At 41.3% G+C, this 25,949-nt stretch overlaps 1 protein-coding gene and 1 long non-coding RNA gene across 2 annotated transcripts in view; both read left to right on the forward strand.

Moving 5' to 3' along the window:
- The window catches only part of LOC133554093 (uncharacterized), a 261,586-nt gene that overhangs the window by 203,872 nt on the left and 31,765 nt on the right, over nucleotides 1–25,949 (forward strand). The window lies entirely within an intron of this gene.
- The window catches only part of LOC133554092 (vitamin D3 receptor A), a 197,647-nt gene that overhangs the window by 139,933 nt on the left and 31,765 nt on the right, over nucleotides 1–25,949 (forward strand). Inside the window, exons 5-7 of the mRNA XM_061902481.1 lie at nucleotides 11,801–11,985; nucleotides 16,615–16,714; nucleotides 20,940–21,117. Coding sequence (XP_061758465.1) covers nucleotides 11,801–11,985; nucleotides 16,615–16,714; nucleotides 20,940–21,117 — 463 coding nt within the window. The remainder of the gene's footprint in view (nucleotides 1–11,800; nucleotides 11,986–16,614; nucleotides 16,715–20,939; nucleotides 21,118–25,949) is intronic.

Consider the following 25,949-nt stretch of genomic DNA (forward strand, 5'->3'; position numbering starts at 1 on the left):
TTTGTGTACTTACATATGGTGCCTGACTGTTTTGGCGTTTTAAAGCAATCTGCACTTTTTATGCTACGGTACAGACAATGAATGGTCCGGTTTTAATTTTATCAAAAAACATTTCTAAGATGGCCACAGTGCGCCCACACAGAGAGCTAGACGTTTTTTTTCCTGTTTTTTTTCCCTACCGCTCCCAGTATGTAATCTTATAAATGGCATAAACGCGCCAGTGAGACAATATTTGAATAATATTAACATTAGTTCTGCTTAGCCCTCGTGTGAAATATTTGTTAAGATGGCTGCCGGCTAGCTAACGCTTATCCGGGCTTGGGTCGCGGGGGCAGCAGCCAAAGCAGTCCCGTCCATCGCTGCTTGCAGCTTGAATTTTGTGGTTGTTCTTTTTAAAGGGGAACATTATCACAATTTCAAAAGGGTTAAAAACAATAAAAATCAGTTCCCAGTGGCTTTTTGTATTTTTTGAAGTTTTTTTCAAAATTTTACCGGTCCCGGAATATCCCTAAATAAAGCTTTAAAGTGCCTTATTTTCGGCTCTCTGTGAAGACACTGGCCATTTCCCTGTGACGTCACACAGTGCTGCCAATGTAAACAAACAATGGGAATACCACAGCAAGATATAGTGACATTAGCTCGGATTCAAACTCGGATTTCAGCGACTTAAGCGATTCAACAGATTACGCATGTATTGAAACAGATAGTTGGAGTATGAAAGTATTGAAGAAGAAACTGAAGCTATTGAGCGAATAGCTATTGACGCTATTCATAGCCATAGCATGGCCGAATAGCTGCGTTAGCATCGCCGGTAAAATGTGCGGACCAAACGATCAGGACTTTCGCATCTTTTGAGAATGGAGCAACTTAAATCCATCGATTGGTAAGTGTTTGTTTCGCATTAAATGTGGGTGGAAGGAAATGTAATATAGTTGCAAATGCATCTACAGGTTATCCATACATCTCTGTACCATGTCTGTCTTAGCATCGCCGGTCAAATGTGGAGACACTCTGGCACATTCAACGGGGGTCTGGCGGCAGACACTTTGGCATCTTGGGGCCAGTGGTGCAACTTGAATCCCTCCCTGTTAGTGTTGTTACACCCTCCGACAACACACCGACGAGGCATGATGTCTCCAAGGTTCCAAAAAATAGTCGAAAAAACGGAAAATAACAGAGCTGAGACCCGGTGTTTGTAATGTGTTGAAAATGAAAATGCCGGCTGTGTTACCTCGGCGACGTCACATTCTGACGTCATCGCCTCCAGCGCGATTAACAGAAAGGCGTTTAATTCGCCAAAATTCACCCATTTAGAGTTCGGAAATCGGTTAAAAAAATAGATGGTCTTTTTCCTGCACCATCAAGGTATATATTGACGCTTACATAGGTCTGCTGATAATGTTCCCCTTTAACACGGCAGAATACTATATCTCCCAATTATCCACTATTGCTATTTACAAGTTGTGCTTCTTACAAAAATACCTGATAACATGAAACCTAAAAGGCTCTGACCCTTGAAATAAATACACAAATCTTTACATGAATTGACACAATACATCATTGGACAATTTAGCCCGATATTTCAAGTCAAAGAATAATAATGTAACATAGTAATGTATCAACAACTGCTTGAAAGTAAAAGAAAGCCAACACGAGGATGCAATAATTATTATTTCAACACTGTTGGCCAACTGTAGAAATAGAAGCTAAGTTATCCTTCAACTACGAAACAAAGCTCTAAACTCTGGCGTCCGTGGTCGCTGCCTCAACTATTTATTTGTAAATGATGGTGGAAAATAAGTATTTGGTCACTTCAAACAAGGAAGATCTCTGGCTCTCACAGACCTGTAACTTCTTTAAGAAGCTCTTCTGTCCTCCACTCGTTACCTGTATTAATGGAACCTGTTTGAACTTATCTGTATAAAATACACCTGTCCACAGCCTCAAACAGTCCGACTCCAAACTCCACTATGGCCAAGACCAAAGAACTGTCGAAGGACACCAGGAAAACAATTGTAGACATGCACCAGACTGGGAAGAGTGAATCTACAATAGGCAAGCAGCTTGGTGTGAAAAAATCAACTGTGGGAGCAATTATCAGTAAATAGAAGACGTACAAGACCACTGATAATCTACCTCGATCTGGGGCTCCACGCAAGATCTCATCCTGTGGGGTCAAAATGATCATGAGAACAGTGAGCAAAAATCCCAGGACCACACGGGGGGACCTGGTGAATGACCTGCAATGAGCTGGGACCAAAGTAACAAAGGTTACCATCAGTAACACACTACGCCGACAGGGAATCAAATCCTGCAGTGCCAGACGTGTCCCCCTGCTTAAGCCAGTGCATGTCCAGGCCCGTCTGAAGTTTGCCAGAGAGGACATGGATGATACAGCAGAGGATTGGGAGAATGTCATGTGGTCAGATGAAACCAAAATAGAAGTTTTTGGTATAAACTCAACTGGTCGTGTTTGGAGGAAGAAGAATACTGATTTGCATCCCAAGAACACCATACCTACTGTAAAACATCATGCTTTGGGGCTGTTTTTCTGCTAAGGGGACAGGACGATTGATCCGTGTTAAGGAAAGAATGAATGGGGCCATGTATCGTGAGATTTGGAGCCAAAACCTCCTTCCATCAGTGAGAGCTTTGAATGGTTAAACAAATACTTATTTTCCACCATATTTTCCAATTAAATTCTTTAAAATTCCTACAATTTGAATTCTTGGATTTTTTTCCACATTCTGTCTCTCACAGTTGAAGTGTACCTATGATGAAAATGACAGACCTCTGTCATCCTTTGAAGTGGGAGAACTTGCACAATCGCTGGCTGACTAAATACTTTTCTGACCCACTGTATTTATGTATGTATGTATATATATATATGTATGTATGTATGTATATGTATATATATATATAAATTTATATATATATATACTGTATGTATATATATACTGTATGTATATGTACTGTACGTATACATGTATATATGTATGTATGTATATATGTATACATACATATTCATATGTATGTTTATACATACATATGAATATATGTATGTATATAAATGTATGTACAGTATATACATTTATATATACTGTATGTATATGTGTGTATATGTATGTATATGTGTATATATATGCGTACAATTTCATATATGTGTGTGTGTATATATATATATATTTATATATATATTTGCATGTATGTATATGTGTATGTGTGTGTGTATATATATATATATATATATATATATATATGTGTGTGTATATATATATATATATATATATATGTGTGTATATATATATATATATATATATATATATATATATATATATATATAATAATTGTTGCTGAGATAGGCACCAGCGCCCCGCCCCCCGCGACCCCAAAGGGAATAAGTGGTAGTAAATAAATGGATGGATTTTGTGCGTGTGTGTGTGTGCGTGTGTGTGTCTACCCCAAATGTTTTGGGCTACCCCAAACCATTTGGGGTAGCCCTGCTATTGACTGTGCTCTCATAGAACAGAATGATAGATCTGAAGATCCATACACAGAAGTGTTTACAACAGAAAGGGAAGTCACTTTAACAAAAAGTGAAGCACTTCACGAAAAAAAATATACATTTTGGTTTTTGCAGCAAATTATTTACTGTAAGCTCTCCAAAGTCACATAACGCTGTGCGACATGCGGAAATCGCATGCAAAGCCGCGATCTCCCCAAAGAGCTCCTCGGTGTTGTCGGACCTAAAATAGTAACCACAAACACTGTTTAAACTCTTCCGCCATCCTAGACCGTGGCACTCCTTACTTTCGCAGCCTCGTGAATAAAACAGAAGGCACTTAAAGGTCCCAACACCAGCTGCATCGGCCATATGAAGACAGCAAAACGTGACTGCTCAACTTAGCCAAATGTATGCGTCTGACATGGTCGCATTTAAAGCTTACACTCGCAGCTCCAACACAGTTAGCCACAAACACAAATCCTCTCAAAATGCCTTTTCATTTCCCCGTTTTTCCGCCATATGAACACAGATGACTTTTGTGGAGCCCCTATGGGTTGCATTCAAGTAGATAAGGTTGTAATTTTGCCTTACTCTTGTGAGAATCCTGCGTGCGACTGAAGCATTAAGGATTGGGACTATCCAGGACTAACTGCAGTGTGCTCAAACAACCACCAGGTAGCATCTGTAAGCAGATAATACTGTATCATCTCTTTCCCTTCTCTCTAGTGCATTATTCCCTCACACAAAGTGAAGGATCTGGCATATAGTATGCGCCTGCCTAGAATTACTGCCGGGTCAAACTCGTTTCGCTAAATAATTAGCGCATGCTTAGCATTACCGCCGGCTCAGGATTAACGCCGGGTCAAACTCATTTCGCAAAATATTATTTTTATTAGCGCCTGTCTAATATTTCCGCCTGGTCAAACGCGTTTTGCAAAATAATCAGCATATGCCTAGAATTTCCACCGGGTCAAACTCGTCACGCCACGAGTGACACTTCACCTGTCATCATTTTCTAAATGGAGGAGGCTGATTTCAATCATTTGAAATCGCATAAAGGGAAGAAGATTAAGAGCTATTCAGTAGGATTTACAGTTGAGATCAAAATTATTCAACCCCCACACAATTTTGGTGTTTTAGCAAGTTGGACATTTATTCCGTATTTTGTAGGGATGCACCGAAATGAAAATTTGTGGCCGAAGCCGAATACCGAATAATGAATGCAGTTTTCCACAATTTTTTTAATATTGCATAAATAGCCTAGAATAAATATTTAGACATGTTTTTCAAATAAAGTAAATCTTTTATTGAATATTGACATTTTTTTAATATTCCAGTAGCCTTTACTTTTCAAAAAAAGCACAAAGTTTTTCATTTATATTAGGCCTTCAAACAAAACATGCATTCCCAAAAAAAATAAAGTGCATTAAAGTGGATAAACCCACAACAAATGAATTATTGTCTTTTTGGCAAAAGTCTGCTTAGCCACAGTAGATATGCTAATAATGTAAACAGAAGGCACAAGTAAATCTCAATTAAGAGTGTGCTTGTAACCTCATACACTTATACAGGTAGATAGATTAGATTAGATAGTACTTTATTTATTCCGTCAGGAGAGTTCCTTCGGGAAAATTACAATTTTCAGCACAATCCCATTCAAGATCAGACAAACATTACAGGGAGACAGAACAGGATCGCTGACGGGTCTGCCGGCTTCCAGCGCCCCTTACAAAAAGATGACATACAGGTAAACAGGGGGAGGAGAAAAGAATAGAAGATTAAAATAAAAAAAATAAAAAATCGGTCTTAGCCTGGGCCCTGGAGTGGGGGTGCAGACTGAGGCCAAGGGGAAAAAAACAACAACTCATAGCCATAGTACACATCCGTCTTACATGTGTGTAAGAGGGAAACATCAAACATCAAAGAACACTGAGGACATTAAAGACATTAAAGCAGCAGATACAACCAGACACTTCTACATACAGCTATGAATAAAAAGTAAAATAAACATATACACTGTGGTGGCCTCTGCGGTGTTCCACGCCATTGTCCGCTGGGGAGGAGGGAGCATGGCCAGAGACAGAAGCAGACCCAACAAAGCAACCAAGACAGCCGACTCCACTCTCGGCCAATGTAGCCTACACAACAGGCTAATAATGTAAACAGAGGCCCCACTAAATCTCAATAAGTGTGTGCTTGTAACCTCATACACTTATACAGGTACACAACATATCCCAACGTCACCGCGTCAAAAAATTGCATCACACGCCACTATTCGGCCTTGTTTTAACTCATTCCACCGAAGGCCGAATGTGGCTTTTTTTGCCATATTCGGCCGAATATATTCGGTTACCGATTAATCGGTGCATCCCTAGTAGTTTGTTTATAGTCATATCAAATAAAGATGTGTCAAATAGACAAATGCAACTTAAATTGTAACACTGTATTTTACAACATATCAAAAAAGGAAATTTTTTCTTAATATTTCATTGACAAAATGCTTCAACCCCCTAGTTCCATTGTATTGTACCATATGTCCCGGCAAGAAATCTGCGTTCAAAGGACTCCGGCTTATTAGTGATCCCCAAAGCCCAAAAAAAGTCTGCGGGCTGTAGAGCTTTTTCATTTCGGGCTCCAGTACTCTGGAATGCCCTCCCGGTAACAGTTCGAGATGCTACCTCAGTAGAAGCATTTAAGTCTCACCTTAAAACTCATTTGTATACTCTAGCCTTTAAATAGACTCCCTTTTTAGACCAGTTGATCTGCCGTTTCTCTTCTTTTTCTTCTATGTCCCACTCTCCTTTGTGGAGGGAGTCCGGTCCGATCCGGTGGCCATGTACTGCTCGCCTGTGTATCGGCTGGGGACATCTCTGCGCTGCTGATCAGCCTCCGCTTGGGATGGTTTCCTACTGGCTCCGCTGTGAACGGGACTCTCGCTGCTGTGTTGGATCCGCTTTGGACTGGACTCTCGCGACTGTGTTGGATCCATTAAGGATTGATCTTTCACAGTATCATGTTCTCATATGTTCTCATAGTCATCAGTATCATCAGTATCACAGTATCATGTCCTCATAGTCATCATTGTCACCGACGTCCCACTGGGTGTGAGTTTTCCTTGCCCTTATGTGGGCCTACCGAGGATGTGGTAGTGGTTTGTGCAGCCCTTTGAGACACTAGTGATTTAGGGCTATATAAGTAAACATCGATTGATTGATTGATTGATCTTTAGTACTTAGTAGAACACTCTTTGGCAGTACTGACATCCTTCAAAGGTGATACATAACTTCTTGCAAGCATCTACAGGTACTTTAGCCCATTCCTCTTGGACAAAGGCCTTCAGTTCATTCATATTCTTGGGCTTGCGTGCTGCAACTGCCTTCTTCAAGTCCCACCACAGCTTTTCTAGAGGATTTAGGTGGCTGGCGACTGTGAAGGCCACTCCAGAGTCTTCCCGCCCTTCTTCTGCAACCACTCTGATGTTGATTTGGAGGTATGCTTGGGATCCTTGTCCTGTTGGAAGGTCCAACGTCTCCCAAGCCTCAGCTTCCTCACTGACTTCATGACATTTGCAGCTAATATATCCTGCTAGGAAATAGAAGTCATAACGTGCTGGAGATTCCCGGTACCTGAGGCAGAGAAACAGCCCCAGAGCATGATTGACCCCCCACCATGCTTAACAGTAGGAAAGGTGTTCTTCTCTTTGTAAGCTTCATTTTTTCTCCTCCTGACATAACGTTGATTCATAGGCCCGAAGAGTTCCAGTTTTGTCTCATCACTCCATAGAACAGTTTCCCAAAACCTTTGGGGTTTGTCCAGATGATTTTTTGGCATACTGGAGTCTATTTTTCTTGTGCCTGGTAGTCAGAAGTGGGGTGCGCCTGGGAGTTCTGGCATGGAGGCCTTCATCTCGTAGTGCACGCCTTATTGTCTGGGATGAAACCTGCGTTCCCCCCTCTGCAATGTCCTGTTGTAGTTCCTCAGCTCTTACCCGGGGGTTTTTCACACAGCATCCTCTTTCTACCACGCCCAGGTAGTCTTTCCACTGTGCCTTTGGCTTTAAACTTGCGAATTATGCTCCCAACTGTGTCTCTTGGAATGTGTAATGTCTTTGCTATTTTCTTATATCCATATCCTTTCTTGTGAAGAGAAATGACCTCCTCTCCTGACTTCTTTGACCACTCCCTGGACTTCACCATGTTGCAAATACACCATTGACCATCTACAAGAAGCTGAGCGTCACAGTCTTCAATCAATCAATCAATCAATCAGTCAATGTTTACTTATATAGCCCTAAATCACTAGTGTCTCAAAGGGCTGCACAAACCACTACGACATCATCGGTAGGCCCACATAAGGGCAAGGAAAACTCACACCCGATGGGACGTCGGCGACAATGGTGACTATGAGAACCTTGGAGAGGAGGAAAGCAATGGATGTCGAGCGGGTCTATTGTTGCTCGTTATGGTTCTAATCACATCTACAGGTGTTTCCAACACCTGATTGAAAAGACCTTTTTCAAATTCTGTTCTTAAGAGTTATGATCTTCAAGGGGTTGAATAATTTTGTCAACGAGATATTAAGAGAAATGACACTGTTTGGTATGTTGCAAAATATAATGTTGTAATTCAAGTTGCATTTGTCTATTTAATGCATCTTTATTTGATATGACTATAAACAAAATACGGAACAAATGTCCAACTTGCTAAAATACCAAAACTGTGTGGGGGTTGAATAATTTTGATCACAACTGTAAGGTCCAAGCTATTGAATATGCTAAAAAGAACAGTAAGCAGCTATGTTTTATTAATATACCGTAGCTGCGTGTGTCAAATATGAGTCATTAAATGACTCCCGCCTCCTGGTGGTAGAGGGCGCTAGTGATCCTTTTTGCGGGCTGCTTAAGAAGTGACAACAAGCAGCGATCGTTTATTTTTTCCTCTCGCTTGCACTTTTAACATGGAGGATTACATATCTAAAACTTTCTAAACTGGACTTTCAGTCGAAGCAGGAGGTAATAAAGGAAGATCTCAATAAAGACAGACTTTTAAAACTGAAGAAAGATAAGGAAGACTTCTATAAACAAGTTATCGATGCTTTTGATCAGAAGGAGCTGCGCATGGACTTCATTTATAAGTAAAGGTAAGACCATAGTAACGTTTTTTTTAATTAAATGTGCTTTTCATGATGTCATCCTTACATCACACTCAAATTTATAAACGCAGGCCTAAATTTACCGCATGCCTATAGTAAGCGCCAGAGTGAGAAGAGGTTTTAAAATAATTAGCGCATGCTTGCCTTTACCGCATCCCTTTGGTGAACGCTGGTGTGAGAAGAGGTTTTAAAATAATCAGCCCCCGGTGGCAATTCAAGGAAATACGGTAATCTTTAGACGAGTGCTCATTTCCGCCGTTTTTATTGATAGTGTCCTTGTTGTCAACCACTCTTGCTCGTATTTTAAAGGCAGAAGCTTGTCAGTTCCCAGCGTATCCGAAAAGATAAGGTTCGGTGTTTAGTAAAGCATGTTGACCTGTGTGTCAAAGTAATCCCATTTCTGAGGTCAAACTTTGAGCTTTTATACCAGACATTAATATGTTTCAGAAAATGATTGCAGCAGGGGAAATGTTCTGAGAATTGTTCCATTCGTCAGTTTTAATACAGGCCGCTTTTTTTGCTGCAATTCACCCTTTAGGAACTATTGGACTGCCGTGGTCATTGCCTGAAAGGGATTTAGAAAATTGTCCCACAAATCTGTAAATGTGTATAAAAGCTGGTAAAAGCCATCAAGCTGAGTGTAGCACAAAACATTTACTCCATTCTCAACCTTTTTTGAGCCAAGGCACATTTTTTGCGTTGAAAAAAGGCCACCAGCAGAAATCATTGAAAAACGAAACTCAGTTGACAGTAGTGAATTATATTTATATAGCACTTTTCTCTTGTGACTCGAAGCGATTTTACATAGTCAATCAATCAATCAATGTTTATTTATATAGCCCCAAATCTCAAAGGACTGCACAAATCATTACGACTACAACATCCTCGGAAGAACCCACAAAAGGGCAAGGAAAACTCACACCCAGTGGGCAGGGAGAATTCACATCCAGTGGGACGCCAGTGACAATGCTGACTATGAGAAACCTTGGAGAGGACCTCAGATGTGGGCAACCTACCCTAGGGGACCGAAAGCAATGGATGTCGAGCGGGTCTAACATGATACTGTGAAAGTTTAATACATAGTGGCTCCAACACAGCCACGAGAGTTCAGTTCAAAGCGGATCCAAGACAGCAGCGAGAGTCCCGTCCACAGGAAACCATCTCAAGCGGAGGCGGATCAGCAGCGTAGAGATGTCCCCAACCGATACACAGGCGAGCGGTCCATCCTGGGTCTCGACTCTGGACAGCCAGTACTTCATCCATGGTCATCGGACCGGACCCCCTCCACAAGGGAGGGGGGGACATAAGAGAAAGAAAAGAAGCGGCAGATCAACTGGTCTAAAAAGGAGGTCTATTTAAAGGCTAGAGTATACAGATGAGTTATAAGGTGAGACTTAAATGCTTCTACTGAGGTAGCATCAAATGAAACCCAATATTTAAGTTACATTTAAACCAGTGTGGGTGACACTGGGAAAAGGTGGGTAAAGTGTCTTGCCCGAGGACACAACGGCAGCGACTAGCAGGGTGGAAGCGGGGATCGAACCTGGAACCCTCAAGTTGCTGGCACGGCCACTCTACCAACCGAGCTGTACCGTCCCACAAAAAGTAAAAAGTCGTTGTCGCAATTGTTGGATATGACTTTAAAGCATAAGCAAGCATGCATGACTATAGCTCTTGTCTCAAAGTAGGTGTACTGTCACCACCTGTCACATCACACCCTGACTTATTTGAACTTGTTTGCTCTTTTCCTGTGTGTAGTGTTTTACTTCTTGTCTTTCGCTCCTATTTTGCTGGCTTTTTCTCTTTTTTTTTGTTGGCATTTTCCTGTTGCAGTTTTTTTTTATCCTTCTTTGTGGGGACATTGTTGATTGTCATGTCATGTTGGGATGTACATTGTGGATGCCGTCTTGGTTCTACAGCAGGGGTCTCAAACACGCGGCCTGCACCTTAATATGAAAATTTAATGTTGGGGCGGCCCGCAAGTTTTATATTAATGGCGCTTTACAGCGTCATACTTGTACACCCTCGATTTTTCCGGGAGACTCCCAATTTTCAGTGCTCCTCCAGTGGTAATCATCCTCCCGAGTTTCATCCAAACAACAATATTAAGAGGACACCATGGAGGTAGTGTCTTTAGTGTCCTCTACAACCTGTACAAACAGTGTGCCAGTCCAGTCACGTGTTGAAAATAACTTCTGTAGACGCAGTAAGGGACTGCAAGACATACTTGGTCAACAGCCACACAGGTCACACTGAGGGTGGCCGTATAAACAAATTTAACACTGTTACAAATATGCGCCACACTGTGGACCCACCTAGTACCAACCTCGTCACGTCCGTTGTGTCCTGAGCAAGACACTTCACCCTTGCTCCTGATGGGTGCTGGTTGGCGCCTTGCATGGCAGCTCCCTCCATCAGTGTGTGAATGTGTGTGTGAATGGGTAAATGTGGAAGTAGTGTCAAAGCGCTTTGAGTACCTTGAAGGTAGAAAAGCGCTATACAAGTACAACCCATTTATTTATTTTACACCACACTGTGAACCCACATCAAACAAGAATGACAAACACATTTCGGGAGAACATCCGCACCGTAACACAACATAAACACAACAGAACAAATACCCAGAATACCATGCAGCCCTAACTCTTGCGAACTACAAAATACACCCTGTCCCCTACTGTAGCCCCGAAGAGTTAGGGCTGCATGGGATTCTGTTCCAAACTGTTTGTAAACGATCGGTGAGTCCATACAAAGGTAAGAGCCGGAGAGTCAAGAAATACACGGTGCACTTGCCCGTGTAAAAAATTATCCAAGGAGGGGGAACTTAAACGATGGTTTAGTGTGGCTGACACGGGTCTTAGGCTAAATAATTATTCCTTTAAGGAGTTATCCGGCTTAAAGTAGACCAGGCGTAAGACAAACCAAACAGTCCAGTTGAGATGACAATGGCCTGGAAGAATGAGAACATTCATAGACTAGTAAACAGGCTGTGGAAACAAATAAGTTATCATGCATTTAGAGTTAGGTTTGCGAATGCCTCATCATCAGTTGTGCAAACGATAAAGTTGACTTTTACCATGAAAACGACTACCAGGTTTGTCAATAAGCACTGTCTTTAAAGACATATTTGTCCTTGTCTTGCAGTCATCCTCACAGATGAAGAGGTCCAAAGGAAGAAGGACATGATAATGAAGAGGAAGGAGGAGGAGGCGGCCAAGGAAGCGTCCAGACCTCGGCTCAATGACGAGCAGGCCCAGATCATCACTTCCCTGGTGGAGGCTCACCACAAGACCTACGATGCCTCCTATGCAGACTTCTCACGCTTTAGGGTGCGTCGTCTCTCTCCTCTCTCGCCCCAAAGTCCACTTCATACCTGCTAGTCATCAACATATAGTACCTGCATGTCATCAACATATAGTACCTGCATGTCATCAACATATAGTACCTCCGTGTCATCAACATATAGTACCTGCATGTCATCAACATATAGTACCTCCATGTCATCAACATATAGTACCTCCATGTCATCAACATATAGTACCTCCATGTCATCAACATATAGTACCTGCATGTCATCAACATATAGTACCTCCATGTCATCAACATATAGTACCTCCATGTCATCAACATATAGTACCTCCATGTCATCAACATATAGTACCTGCATGTCATCAACATATAGTACCTGCATGTCATCAACATATAGTACCTGCATGTCATCAACATATAGTACCTGCATGTCATCAACATATAGTACATGCATGTCATCAACATATAGTACCTGCATGTCATCAACATATAGTACCTGCATGTCATCAACATATAGTACCTGCATGTCATCAACATATAGTACCTGCATGTCATCAACATATAGTACCTGCATGTCATCAACATATAGTACCTGCATGTCATCAACATATAGTACCTGCATGTCATCAACATATAGTACCTGCATGTCATCAACATATAGTACCTGCATGTCATCAACATATAGTACCTCCATGTCATCAACATATAGTACCTCCATGTCATCAACATATAGTACCTCCATGTCATCAACATATAGTACCTGCATGCCATCAACATATAGTACCTCCATGTCATCAACATATAGTACCTGCATGTCATCAACATATAGTACCTGCATGTCATCAACATATAGTACCTGCATGTCATCAACATATAGTACCTCCGTGTCATCAACATATAGTACCTGCATGTCATCAACATATAGTACCTGCATGTCATCAACATATATTACCTGCATGTCATCAACATATATTACCTGCATGTCATCAACATATATTACCTGCATGTCATCAACATATATTACCTGCATGTCATCAACATATAGTACCTCCATGTCATCAACATATAGTACCTGCATGTCATCAACATATAGTACCTCCATGTCATCAACATATAGTACCTGCATGTCATCAACATATAGTACCCGCATGTCATCAACATATAGTACCTGCATGTCATCAACATATAGTACCCGCATGTCATCAACATATATTACCTGTATGTCATCAACATATAGTACCTGCATGTCATCAACATATAGTACCTGCATGTCATCAACATATATTACCCTCATGTCATCAACATATATTACCTGCATGTCATCAACATATATTACCTGCATGTCATCAACATATAGTACCTGCATGTCATCAACATATAGTACCTGCATGTCATCAACATATAGTACCTGCATGTCATCAACATATAGTACCCTCATGTCATCAACATATATTACCTGCATGTCATCAACATATAGTACCTGTGTGTCATCAACATATAGTACCTGTGTGTCATCAACATATAGTACCTGTGTGTCATCAACATATAATACCTCCATTTCGTCAACATATAGTACCTGCATGTCATCAACATATAGTACCTGCATGTCATCAACATATAGTACCTGCATGTCATCAACATATAGTACCTGCATGTCATCAACATATAGTACCTGCATGTCATCAACATATAGTACCTGCATGTCATCAACATATAGTACCTGCATGTCATCAACATATAGTACCTCCATGTCATCAACATATAGTACCTGCATGTCATCAACATATAGTACCTGCATGTCATCAACATATAGTACCTGCATGTCATCAACATATAGTACCTGCATGTCATCAACATATATTACCTGCATGTCATCAACATATAGTACCTGCATGTCATCAACATATAGTACCTGCATGTCATCAACATATAGTACCTGCATGTCATCAACATATAGTACCTGCATGTCATCAACATATAGTACCTGCATGTCGTCAACATATAGTACCCGCATGTCGTCAACATATAGTACCCGCATGTCGTCAACATATAGTACCCGCATGTCGTCAACATATAGTACCCGCATGTCGTCAACATATAGTACCCGCATGTCGTCAACATATAGTACCCGCATCTCGTCAACATATAGTACCCGCATGTCATCAACATATAGTACCCGCATGTCATCAACATATAGTACCCGCATGTCATCAACATATAGTACCCGCATGTCATCAACATATAGTACCTGCATGTCATCAACATATAGTACCTGCATGCAGAGGTGGATAGTAACCCGCTAGATTTACTCTGTTACATTTACTTGAGTACTTTTTGGGATAAATTGTACTTCTAAGAGTAGTTTTAATGCAAAATACTTTTACTTTGACTTGAGTATATTTATAGAGAAGGAGCGCTACTTTTACTCCTCCGCTGCATTTATCTCCATTCAGCTCGCTACTGATTTTTATCGATCTGTTAATGCACGGTTTTTTTGTTTTAGTTTGTCAGACAGACCTTCAAAGTAGGATCTATCACATGCCTGCGTTTCACCAATCAAATGCAGTCACTGGTGACGTTTGACTCCGTTTCACCAATCAAATGCAGTCACTGGTGATGTTTGACTCCGTTTCACCAATCAAATGCAGTCAATGGTGACGTTTGACTCCGTTTCACCAATCAAATGCAGTCAATGGTGACGTTTGACTCCGTTTCACCAATCAAATGCAGTCAATGGTGACGTTTGACTCCGTTTCACCAATCAAATGCAGTCACTGGTGACGTTTGACTCCGTTTCACCAATCAAATGCAGTCAATGGTGACGTTTGACTCCGTTTCACCAATCAAATGCAGTCAATGGTGACGTTTGACTCCGTTTCACCAATCAAATGCAGTCAATGGTGACGTTTGACTCCGTTTCACCAATCAAATGCAGTCAATGGTGACGTTTGACTCCGTTTCACCAATCAAATGCAGTCAATGGTGACGTTTGACTCCGTTTCACCAATCAAATGCAGTCAATGGTGACGTTTGACTCCGTTTCACCAATCAAATGCAGTCAATGGTGACGTTTGACTCCGTTTCACCAATCAAATGCAGTCAATGGTGACGTTTGACTCCGTTTCACCAATCAAATGCAGTCAATGGTGACGTTTGACTCCGTTTCACCAATCAAATGCAGTCACTGGTGACGTTTGACTTAGTTTCACCAATCAAATGCAGTCACTGGTGACGTTTGACTCCGTTTCACCAATCAAATGCAGTCAATGGTGACGTTTGACTCCGTTTCACCAATCAAATGCAGTCAATGGTGACGTCTGACTCCGTCTCACCAATCAAACAGAGCCAGGCGGTCACATGATTAACTGCACACTATTTTTGTTTTTATAAACCTTTACTTATAAATTTCAACATTTACAAACAGTTGAAAATAATAATCAAAGTAAGTACAAAAACCTTACAAAACAGTATACAAACCATACAAAACAGCGCCAGGGGGTTGTAAATTCAAAGTAACTAAATTAGAATGCAAAAAATATATATATATAAATAAAATAAACAAAGTGCAAAGCCATAGGCTCACTTAATCTCAGTAAATAACTTCAATTTGGAACACAGCATCATCGTTTTCACATTTTTTTGCTTGTTAGAGGTAGAGTGTTTTAATGTAGAGTTCTAAATCTTTTTTTAAGGCACAAAAAACAGGTCGGGTATTGAGAAACTTACATTTATGAATATAAAACTTAGCCGATAGTATAATGAGCTTGCAAAGATAAAATTAATTTTTTACAGTGTAAAACCAAATATATATTATTTAATATATATTATTGTTTTAATTGCTTAAGATATTCCTGGCTCTGAATTTGTTCATTACTATTTTTATGTTTTTGTGCATTACTTGTTGCCGTCATCATTAAACAAACAGGTTACTCATCAGTTACTCAGTACTTGAGTAGTTTTTTCACAACATACTTCGTACTTTTACTCAAGTCAACATTTGGGTGACTACTCCTTACTTTTACTTGAGTAATACATCTCTAAAGTAACAGTACTCTTACTTGAGTACAATTTCTGGCTACTCTACCCACCTCTGCACACGGCGTCCTGTTTTTGTTTTGTTTTTTTAGCCAGTCAAATTTGAAAAATGGCAGAAGATGAGGTCAAGGAAAGTTGTAGTCAACGTAGGAGCATTTGGCCTTCAAAGTGAGCGTGAGTCACAGTCGCATGAATCACAGGCCGCTGCTGCCGCAGGAATGAAATGAAGGTGGATTTATTGAGCACTGTTCTTGCAGCTACATGGCCACTCAAGGTGCCTTCCTTTTTTGCAGTTGTTATGACACTTTTATACTCAAGGCCAAACACTCATTGCTTTGTAAGTGTGACAGTACTACACAACATGTTTGTGCTTGTCGGAATTCACTGTCCGCACAAGATGCGTCTTATATACTGTACTGGGAGTCCAACTACAACTTTATTTTCACAGCTGGTTACAAAAGACGCATGAGGACGTTGTTGTAAATATTGATGTCATTTATTATACACCTTTCAAATTGTTTGCATTGTGTGTGTGTGTGTGTGTGTGTGTGTGTGTGTGTGTGTGTGTGTGTGTGTGTGTGTGTGTGTGTGTGTGTGTGTGTGTGTGTGCGCAGCCTCCAGTGCGTGAAGGTCCAGTTACACGCAGTGCCAGCAGAGCCGCCTCCCTTCACTCCCTGTCGGACGCCTCCTCAGACTCCTTCAACCACTCGCCTGGTGGGTCCCTCCATGAGGTTGTGGTGGTGTTCGAACTAGGGCCGGGCCATATATGGAATACCGTATTTCCTTGAATTGCCGCCGGGGCGCTAATTAATTTAAAACCTCACTCCGGTGTTTACCAAAGGCATGCGGTAAAGGCAGGCATGCGCTAATTATTTTAAAACCTCTTCTCACTACGGCGCTTACCAAAGGCATGCGGTAAATTTAGGCCTGCGCTTATAAATTTGAGTGTGATGTAAGGATACCATCATAAAAAGCACATTTAATTAAAAAAACGTTATTAAGGTCTTACCTTTACTTATAAATGAAGTCCATGCGCAGCTCCTTCTGACCAAAAGCATTGAAACTTGTTTATAGAAGTCTTCCTTATCTTTCTTCAGTTTTAAAAGTCTCTCTGTCTCGATGGAGATCTTCCTTTATTACCTCCTGCTTCGATTGAAAGTCCAGTTTAGAAAACTGTTTTATTTTAGATATGTAATCCTCCATGTTAAAAGTGCAAGCGAGAGGAAAAAATAAACCCTTGCTGCTTGTTGTCACTTCTTCTGCAGCCGAGTAGTCGCAAGAAGGATCACTAGCGCCCTCTACCACCAGGAGGCGGGAGTCATTTAATGATTCATATTTGACACACGCAGCTACGGTATATTAATAAAACATAGCTGCTTACTGTTCTTTTTAGCATATTCAATAGCTTGGACCTTAAATCTTACTGATTAGCGCTTCGTCTTCTTCCCTTTATGCGATTTCAAATTATTGAAATCGGCCTCCTTCATTTTGAAAAATGATGACAGGTGAAGTGTCACTCGTGACGTGACGAGTTTGACCCGGTGGAAATTCTAGACATGCGCTAATAAAAATAATATTTTGCAAAACGAGTTTGACCCGGCGTTAATCCTGAGCCGGCGGTAATACCAAGCATGCGCTAATTATTTTGCGAAACGAGTTTGACCCAGTGAAGTGAAGTGAATTATATTTATATAGCGCTTTTTCTCTAATGACTCAAAGCGCTTTGCATAGTGAAACCCAATATCTAATTTTTACATTTAAACCAGTGTGGGTGGCACTGGGAGCAGGTGGGTAAAGTGTCTTGCCCAAGGACACAACGGCAGTGACCAGGATGGCGGAAGCGGGGATCGAACCTGCAACCCTCAAGTTGCTGACACGGCCGCTCTACCAACCGAGCTATACCGCACCCAGCAGTAGTTCTAGGCAGGCAATTCAAGGAAATACGGTATACTCTATATATTGCGGGTTTGTCTCTGTGCGATACAGAAAATGACTATATGGTGATATTGGAGTATACATTCTCACACAGTTGCTTTTAGCTGCGGGCATTACACTACAGGCTCTTCTCACTCTTTCTTGTCTTTCCTTCTCACTGTCGCGCGTGCAACGTCATACGCCCTCGCCAAGCAGACAGGTAGCGGAATGGGTAAAGTTAGCTTTGATGCTAGTGGAGTGGCGCGAGTGGTACTACGAGAGAAAGAAAGTGCCAATCTAGTAACAAATAAAGGAAGAATTAATTCTCAACAAAAACAGCAGGGGGTCCATCGTCCGGCGGTGGTTTGGCTTCAAGCGGGAAGATGTTGAACAGACAACTAAAAAATAGCATTACTGCTAATTTGTAGCATCAGTTGAAAAGTCACCCGCGAGAGAATGAAGAGTGCTTGAAACTCCGCATGTCAACATTTCCTTTCGGTGCCACACCAACAAAATCCCTAAGCAACAATTTCCACATCAACACCGTATGAAAAAAATAGTCAACAACAGAAGGAGACAACGTCCAAAGTAACTTAGCACATAGTGAAGGACATACACTATTTGATTTTCTATCATGCAGCTCATTTTTATTTGACACTTATTGAAGTATCTTGTGTGACATCATGCACAAAAGTGCACTTTATTTGTTTTAAACTATTGTAGTGGCGTTCTGTACAAAAAGTGCACTTTAGTGTAGTTTTGATATGTCATCTTAGTGACATCAATAGCTTGTTTTAAAATGTCTCTGACAATCTTGCACTTTCTGTTTTGGAAATGGCATGAATGTTCGTGCCACTGCTTAATAGGATAGGTAGGTCTTTATTGTCATTGTACAAGTACAACAAAACGTTGTTTTCAGCACAAACTGGTTCAAGATTAGACAAACAGTATACAGCAGGGGTCAGCAACCTTTTTGAAACCAAGAACTACTACTTGGGTACTGATTAATGCAAAGGGCTTTTTTTTCTATGTCATGAAAAAGGGAGGTTTTGTGGGTTGGTGCACAAATTGTAAGTGTATCTTGTGTTTTTTATGTTGATTTAATAATAAAATAAATAAGTAAAAACAAAAAATAAATAAATGAAAATTAATTAAAAAATATTCTGCGGCCCGGTACCAATCAAGCCCGGTGGTTGGGGACCACTGCGTTATATGAGGCATAAATAACCAACTGAGAAGGTACCTGCTATGTTAACCTAACATATTATGGTAAGAGTCATTCAAATAATTATAACATATAGAACATGCTAGACCAGGGGTAGGGAACCTATGGCTCTAGAGCCAGATGTGGCTCTTTTGATGACTACATATGGCTCTCAGATAAATCTGAGCTGACATTGCTTAATACGATAAGTAATGAATAATTCCACTTGTAATCACAGTTTTAAAAATAATGTTCAAAATATAAAACATTCTTATGCAATTTTAAGCCATCCATCCGTTTCTACCGCACCTGTTCAAGAAGTTGCGTTAATGGTAGGAAGTTATTTATTTATTATTGGTTAGTGTGGGGCTTGCCCTTCTTCAGACCACCAAGCACCGACATGAGAGCCTGTTTCAGGGTTACAATATTGTTTTTTTTTTCAATAAGTCCCTCAGTTGCTTTCCAGCAATTGTATTTTTCTCTTTCATTTTCGCTCGCGCTCTGGCTCCAGCCCCAACCCCGTCTCTCCTCCTGGCTGCCGCTTATAACAGAGTGACAGGTGATTAGATAACAAGGCCCAGGTGGGCCGTCTACGCACCTGTCGCTGATTTAGAGGCCGGTCCTGGCACACCCCAGTTAACTGCAGGCCCACAGGCCACGCCCCCTCCACAGTTAGCTTCGGAATAACAATGTTATTACAAAGAATACTAGACCTATTATACTCTAGAAATGTTGGTCTTACTTAAAAATGCACGCGTTTAGTTGTGTTCAGTGTTAAAAAAATATTATATGGCTCTTATGGAAATACATTTTAAAATATTTGGCTTTTTGGCTGGCTTCACGGTGGCAGAGGGGTTAGTGCGTCTGCCTCACAATACGAAGGTCCTGCAGTCCTGGGTTCAAATCCAGGCTCGGGATCTTTCTGTGTGGAGTTTGCATGTTCTCCCCGTGAATGCGTGGGTTCCCTCCGGGTACTCCGGCTTCCTCCCACTTCCAAAAACATGCACCTGGGGATAGGCCCCTCCCACCTCCTAAGACATGCACCTGGGGATAGGTTGATTGGCAACACTAAATGGTCCCTAGTGTGTGAATGTTGTCTGTCTATCTGTGTTGGCCCTGCGATGAGGTGGCGACTTGTCCAGGGTGTACCCCGCCTTCCGCCCGATTGTAGCTGAGATAGGCGCCAGCGACCCCGAAAGGGAATAAGCAGTAGAAAATGGATGGATGGGCTTTTTGGCTCTCTCAGCCAAAAAGGTTCCCGACTCCTGTGCTATACCTTTACCAAACAATCTCTCACTCCTAATCCATAAATCTCATGAAATCTTATACGTCTAGTCTCTTACGTAAATGAGCTAAATAATATTATTTGATATTTTACGGTAATGTGTTAATCATTTCACACACAAGTCGCTCCGGAGTATAAGTCGCACCCCTGGCCAAACTATGAAAAAAACTGCGATTTATAGTCCGAAAAATACGGTAATCTCCCACAACACACGAGACTGTATCTCATAGCACACTTGTGTGCTGCGGCACGGTGGTTAAAAAACACCGGCCTAAGTCACACTTGAGCAATAAACATGCTTTTTATTTAGCATCTTGATATGCCACACCTGTGAAGTGGGCTGGATTATCTTTGGCAAGGAAGAAATGCTCACTAACACAGATTTGTGCACAATATTTGAGAGGAACAGGTCTTCTGTGTGTATAATAAAAGTTTTAGATCTTTCATGACAAATGGGAGCAAAAACAAAAGTGTTGAGTTCAGACTTGTGTTGCCGGTCCTTTTCGTCGCCTGACTCCCTTTGTCCTGTGGAGCAGAGTCTGTGGACACCAAGATGAACTTCAGCAACCTGCTGATGATGTACCAGGACGGCGCCAGCAGTCCGGACTCCAGCGAGGAGGACACCAAGCTGTCCATGCTGCCCCACCTGGCCGACTTGGTGTCCTACAGCATCCAGAAGGTCATAGGGTTCGCCAAGATGATCCCGGGCTTCAGGTACACATTGCGTAACGGCTGCTGTTGCAACAGGCATTCTTTTCCTGCAGCTGATGGTCACTTTTCGGCCCCCCCTTTTTTTTTTTTTTTTCCCCACAAGTAGAAGGAATGCTCTGCAGCCCCAAACAGGGCCTCTCTGATATTTTGTGTGTTCATACCGTTGACGTCAAATACCCGAAGCAGCGGCACGTCTAGAAGACCGGCATACTTTCATTTGTTGCTCACATGCAAGCAGAAACGCCGGGAAAGGAGAGGCGCTTTTATCACCGCGGAACAAACAAACAAGGCCTTTTTCTCAGAATAGGCCGAAAACCCGCTGAGCCGAGAGATGCACATGCTGTCCGTCAAAAAGACACAATAAAGCGCAGCGAGCACGGTGAACTCAGAATGCAGAGGTAGATATATTATACACAGCGGTGCTTCATCACCATCAAGGACTTGATTTCTTTCTCTTGGTAACAGGACATGGAAAGGTACACTAATGGAAAGTGGCTCTGCGTCATAAGCTGCAGTCGTCCTATTATCACTTTGAAAAATATGCCAATGACACATCTTATTCCCTTTATGGTACATACATGTAGCTATTAAATGGCAGATTGGTGGTGGTTTTCCCAGAAAATAATCAGTGATTTTCTCTTGCAGACCAAATTGTTTGTAGAAGAATACAAACCCCGTTTCCATATGAGTTGGGAAATTGTGTTAGATGTAAATATAAACAGAATACAATGATTTGCAAATCCTTTTCAACCCATATTCAGTTGAATATGCTACAAAGACAACATATTTGATGTTCAAACTCATAAACTTTATTTTTTTTTTTTGGCAAATAATCATTAACTTAGAATTTCATGGCTGCAACACGTGCCAAAGTAGTTGGGAAAGGGCATGTTCACAACTGTGTTACATCACCTTTTCTTTTAACAACACTCAATAAACGTTTGGGAACTGAGGAAACTAATTGTTGAAACATTGAAAGTGGAATTCTTTCCCATTCTTGTTTTATGTAGAGCTTCAGTCGTTCAACAGTCCGGGGTCTCCGCTGTCGTATTTTACGCTTCATAATTCGCCACACATTTTTGATTGCAGACAGGTCTGGACTGCAGGCGGGCCAGGAAAGTGCCCGCACTCTTTTACTACGAAGCCACGCTGTTGTAACATGTGCTGAATGTGGCTTGGCATTGTCTTGCTGAAATAAGCAGGGGCGTCCATGAAAAAGACGGCGCTTAGATGGTAGTATATGTTGTTCCAAAACCTTTATGTACCTTTCAGCATTAATAGTGCCTTCACAGATGTGTAAGTTACCCATGCCTTGGGCACTAATACACCCCCATACCATCACACATGCTGGCTTTTCAACTTTGCGTCGATAACAGTCTGGATGGTCCGAATGACACAATGAAAATGTTTCCAAAAACTATTTGAAATGTGGACTCGTCAGACCACAGAACACTTTTCCACTTTGCATCAGTCCATCTTAGATGATCTCGGGCCCAGAGAAGCCGGCGGCGTTTCTGGATGTTGTTGATAAATGGCTTTCCCTTTGCATAGTAGCGCTTTTACTTGCACTTACAGATGTAGCAACCAACTGTATTTAGTGACAGTGGTTTTGCGAAGTGTTCCTGAGCCCATGTGGTGATATCCTTTAGAGATTGATGTCGATTTTTGATGCAGTGCCGTCTGAGGGATGGAAGGTCACGGTCATTCAATGTTGATTTCTCCAGATTCTCTGAACCTTTTGATGATATTACGAGCGTAGATGTTGAAATCCCTAAATTTCTTGCAATTGCACTTTGAGAAAGGTTGTTCTTAAACTGTTTGACTATTTGCTCACGCAGTTGTGGACAAAGGGGTGTACCTCGCCCCATCCTTTCTTGTGAAAGACTGAGCATTTTTTGGGAAGCTGTTTTTATACCCAATCCTGGCACCCACCTGTTCCCAATTAGCCTGCACACCTGTGGGATGTTCCCAATAGGTGTTTGATGAGCATTCCTCAACTTTATCAGTTTTTATTGCCACCTTTCCCAACTTCTTGGTCACGTGTTGCTGGCATCAAATTCTAAAGTTAATGATTATCTGCAAAATGTTTATCAGTTTGAACATCAAATATGTTGTCTTTGTAGCATATTCAACTGAATATGGCTTGAAAAGGATTTGCAAATCATTGTATTCTGTTTATATTTACAATTTCCCAACGCATATGGAAACAGGGTTTGTAGAATAAAATGGACTTTATTGTCATTATTTTTGCATATAACGAGATGAGGTTGCGGTAGTGGAAACAATTATGAGATAAAAAATTAATTACACAAGAAGTAATACGAATAAAAATTAAGAATTGAAATAAACAGACGACTATCCAATAACAATAATAAGCAATCCGGTACAAAATACAAAACAATATGCAAAATAGTGTACAATATACAAAATAGTGTACTATTAATATACAGAACAAGACAAGAGTACCGGAGTAATAACAATCAGTGTGGGATGTTTTTAACTCGAAGGGTTAATATTGCACAGTAGGGTATTAGAGTAGGATATTGTCTAGGGGTGAATTATTTATTATAATATGTTATAATATATTGAGTTTAAGATGGTGACATATCTGGGAAAGAAGCTGTCCCTGAGCCTGTTTGTTCTGGCTCTGATGCACCTGTAGCGCCTGCCCCATGGTAGCAGGTAGAACAGGTGAAAGCCAGGCTGTGTTCTGTTCCTTGTCACTTTGTTCCGACTAAAATACAACAAATACAGAATCACTGAACAGTGCCTTCATTTTAAATGCATTATTTCATGGACGTCCTCCCGAAAAAAAAGTCTAGAAAACATTTTGTTTTCTTATATAGAGGTTTAAAAAAAAAAGTATTTTGCCCATTTTTAGTTTTTAAAAGTTGATTTATAGCAGGGCTTCACAAATATGTTCTGTTAAGCCCCCTGTAGGAAGAGGAAAATATGAATATAGATAATATTATTTGCCTTTAAAATTGTTTTAAGTCCACCTTTGCATAACATTCTACCGTATTTCCTTGAATTGCCGGGTATATAGTATGCGCCTGCCTAGAATTACTGCCGGGTCAAACTCGTTCCGAAAAATATTATTTTTATTAGCGCATGTCTAGAATTTCCACCGGGTCAAACTCGTCACGTCACGAGTGACACTTCACCTGTCATCATTTTCAAAATGGAGGAGGCTGATTTCAATCATTTGAAATCGCATAAAGGGAAGAAGATTAAGAGCTATTCAGTAGGATTTAAGGTCCAAGCTATTGAATATGCTAAAAAGAACAGTAAGCAGCTATGTTTTATTAATATACCGTAGCTGCGTGTGTCAAATATGAGTCATTAAATGACTCCCGCCTCCTGGTGGTAGAGGGCGCTAGTGATCCTTCTTGCGACTACTCGGCTGCAGAAGAAGTGACAACAAGCAGCAAGGGTTTATTTTTTCCTCTCGCTTGCACTTTTAACATGGAGGATTACATATCGAAAATAAAACCGTTTTCTAAACTGGACTTTCAATGGAAGCAGGAGGTAATAAAGGAAGATCTCCATGGAGACAGAGAGACTTTTAAAACTGAAGAAAGATAAGGAAGACTTCTATAAACAAGTTATCCATGCTTTTGATCAGAAGGAGCTGTGCATGGACTTCATTTATAAGTAAAGGTAAGACCATAATATCCTTTTTTTTAATTAAATGTGCTTTTCATGATGGTATCCTTACATCACACTCAAATTTAAAAGCGCAGGCCTAAATTTACCGCATGCCTTTGGTAAGTGCCGGAGTGAGAAGAGGTTGTAAATTATTTAGCGATATTCTTATTAACATAAAAGATAAGAAAAATGAAAGAAATACAGAAAAATTGACAAAATAATAATAACTTTACTAACATATTTTTTAGTGTTTAACAGGAAATATTTAAAATGCATCAATTTGCCTGAAAAAAGAATATGTATTTAAACTATGAAAATAGTTTTTAGGCATGTGAAGTGTCTGCGTTATCCACGTTTGTAAACGTTCATTTTCAAGTCAAAATAATCCTTTTTTTTTTTAAATATATAATATAAACAAAAAAAAAAATAAAAACAAAGAAGGAGTTTGCATGTTCTCCCCGTGAATGCGTGGGTTCCCTCCGGGTACTCCGGCTTCCTCCCACCTCCAAAGACATGCACCTGGGGATAGGCCCCTCCCACTTCCAAAGACATGCACCTGGGGATAGGCCCCTCCCACCTCTAAAGACATGCACCTGGGTATAGGCCCCTCCCACCTCTAAAGACATGCACCTGGGGATAGGCCCCTCCCACTTCCAAAGACATGCACCTGGGGATAGGCCCCTCCCACCTCCAAAGACATGCACCTGGGGATAGGCCCCTCCCACCTCCAAAGACATGCACCTGGGGATAGGCCCCTCCCACCTCAGAAGACATGCACCTGGGGATAGGCCCCTCCCACCTCCAAAGACATGCACCTGGGGATAGGCCCCTCCCACTTCCAAAGACATGCACCTGGGGATAGGCCCCTCCCACCTCCAAAGACATGCATCTGGGGATAGGCCCCTCCCACCTCCAAAGACATGCACCTGGGGATAGGCCCCTCCCACTTCCAAAGACATGCACCTGGGGATAGGCCCCTCCCACCTCTAAAGACATGCACCTGGGTATAGGCCCCTCCCACCTCTAAAGACATGCACCTGGGATAGGCCCCTCCCACCTCCAAAGACCTGGGGATAGGCCCCTCCCACTTCCAAAGACATGCACCTGGGGATAGGCCCCTCCCACCTCTAAAGACATGCACCTGGGGATAGGCCCCTCCCACCTCCAAAGACATGCACCTGGGGATA

Source organism: Nerophis ophidion, linkage group LG06, assembly GCF_033978795.1.
Source record: "Nerophis ophidion isolate RoL-2023_Sa linkage group LG06, RoL_Noph_v1.0, whole genome shotgun sequence".
NCBI lineage: Eukaryota > Metazoa > Chordata > Actinopteri > Syngnathiformes > Syngnathidae > Nerophis > Nerophis ophidion.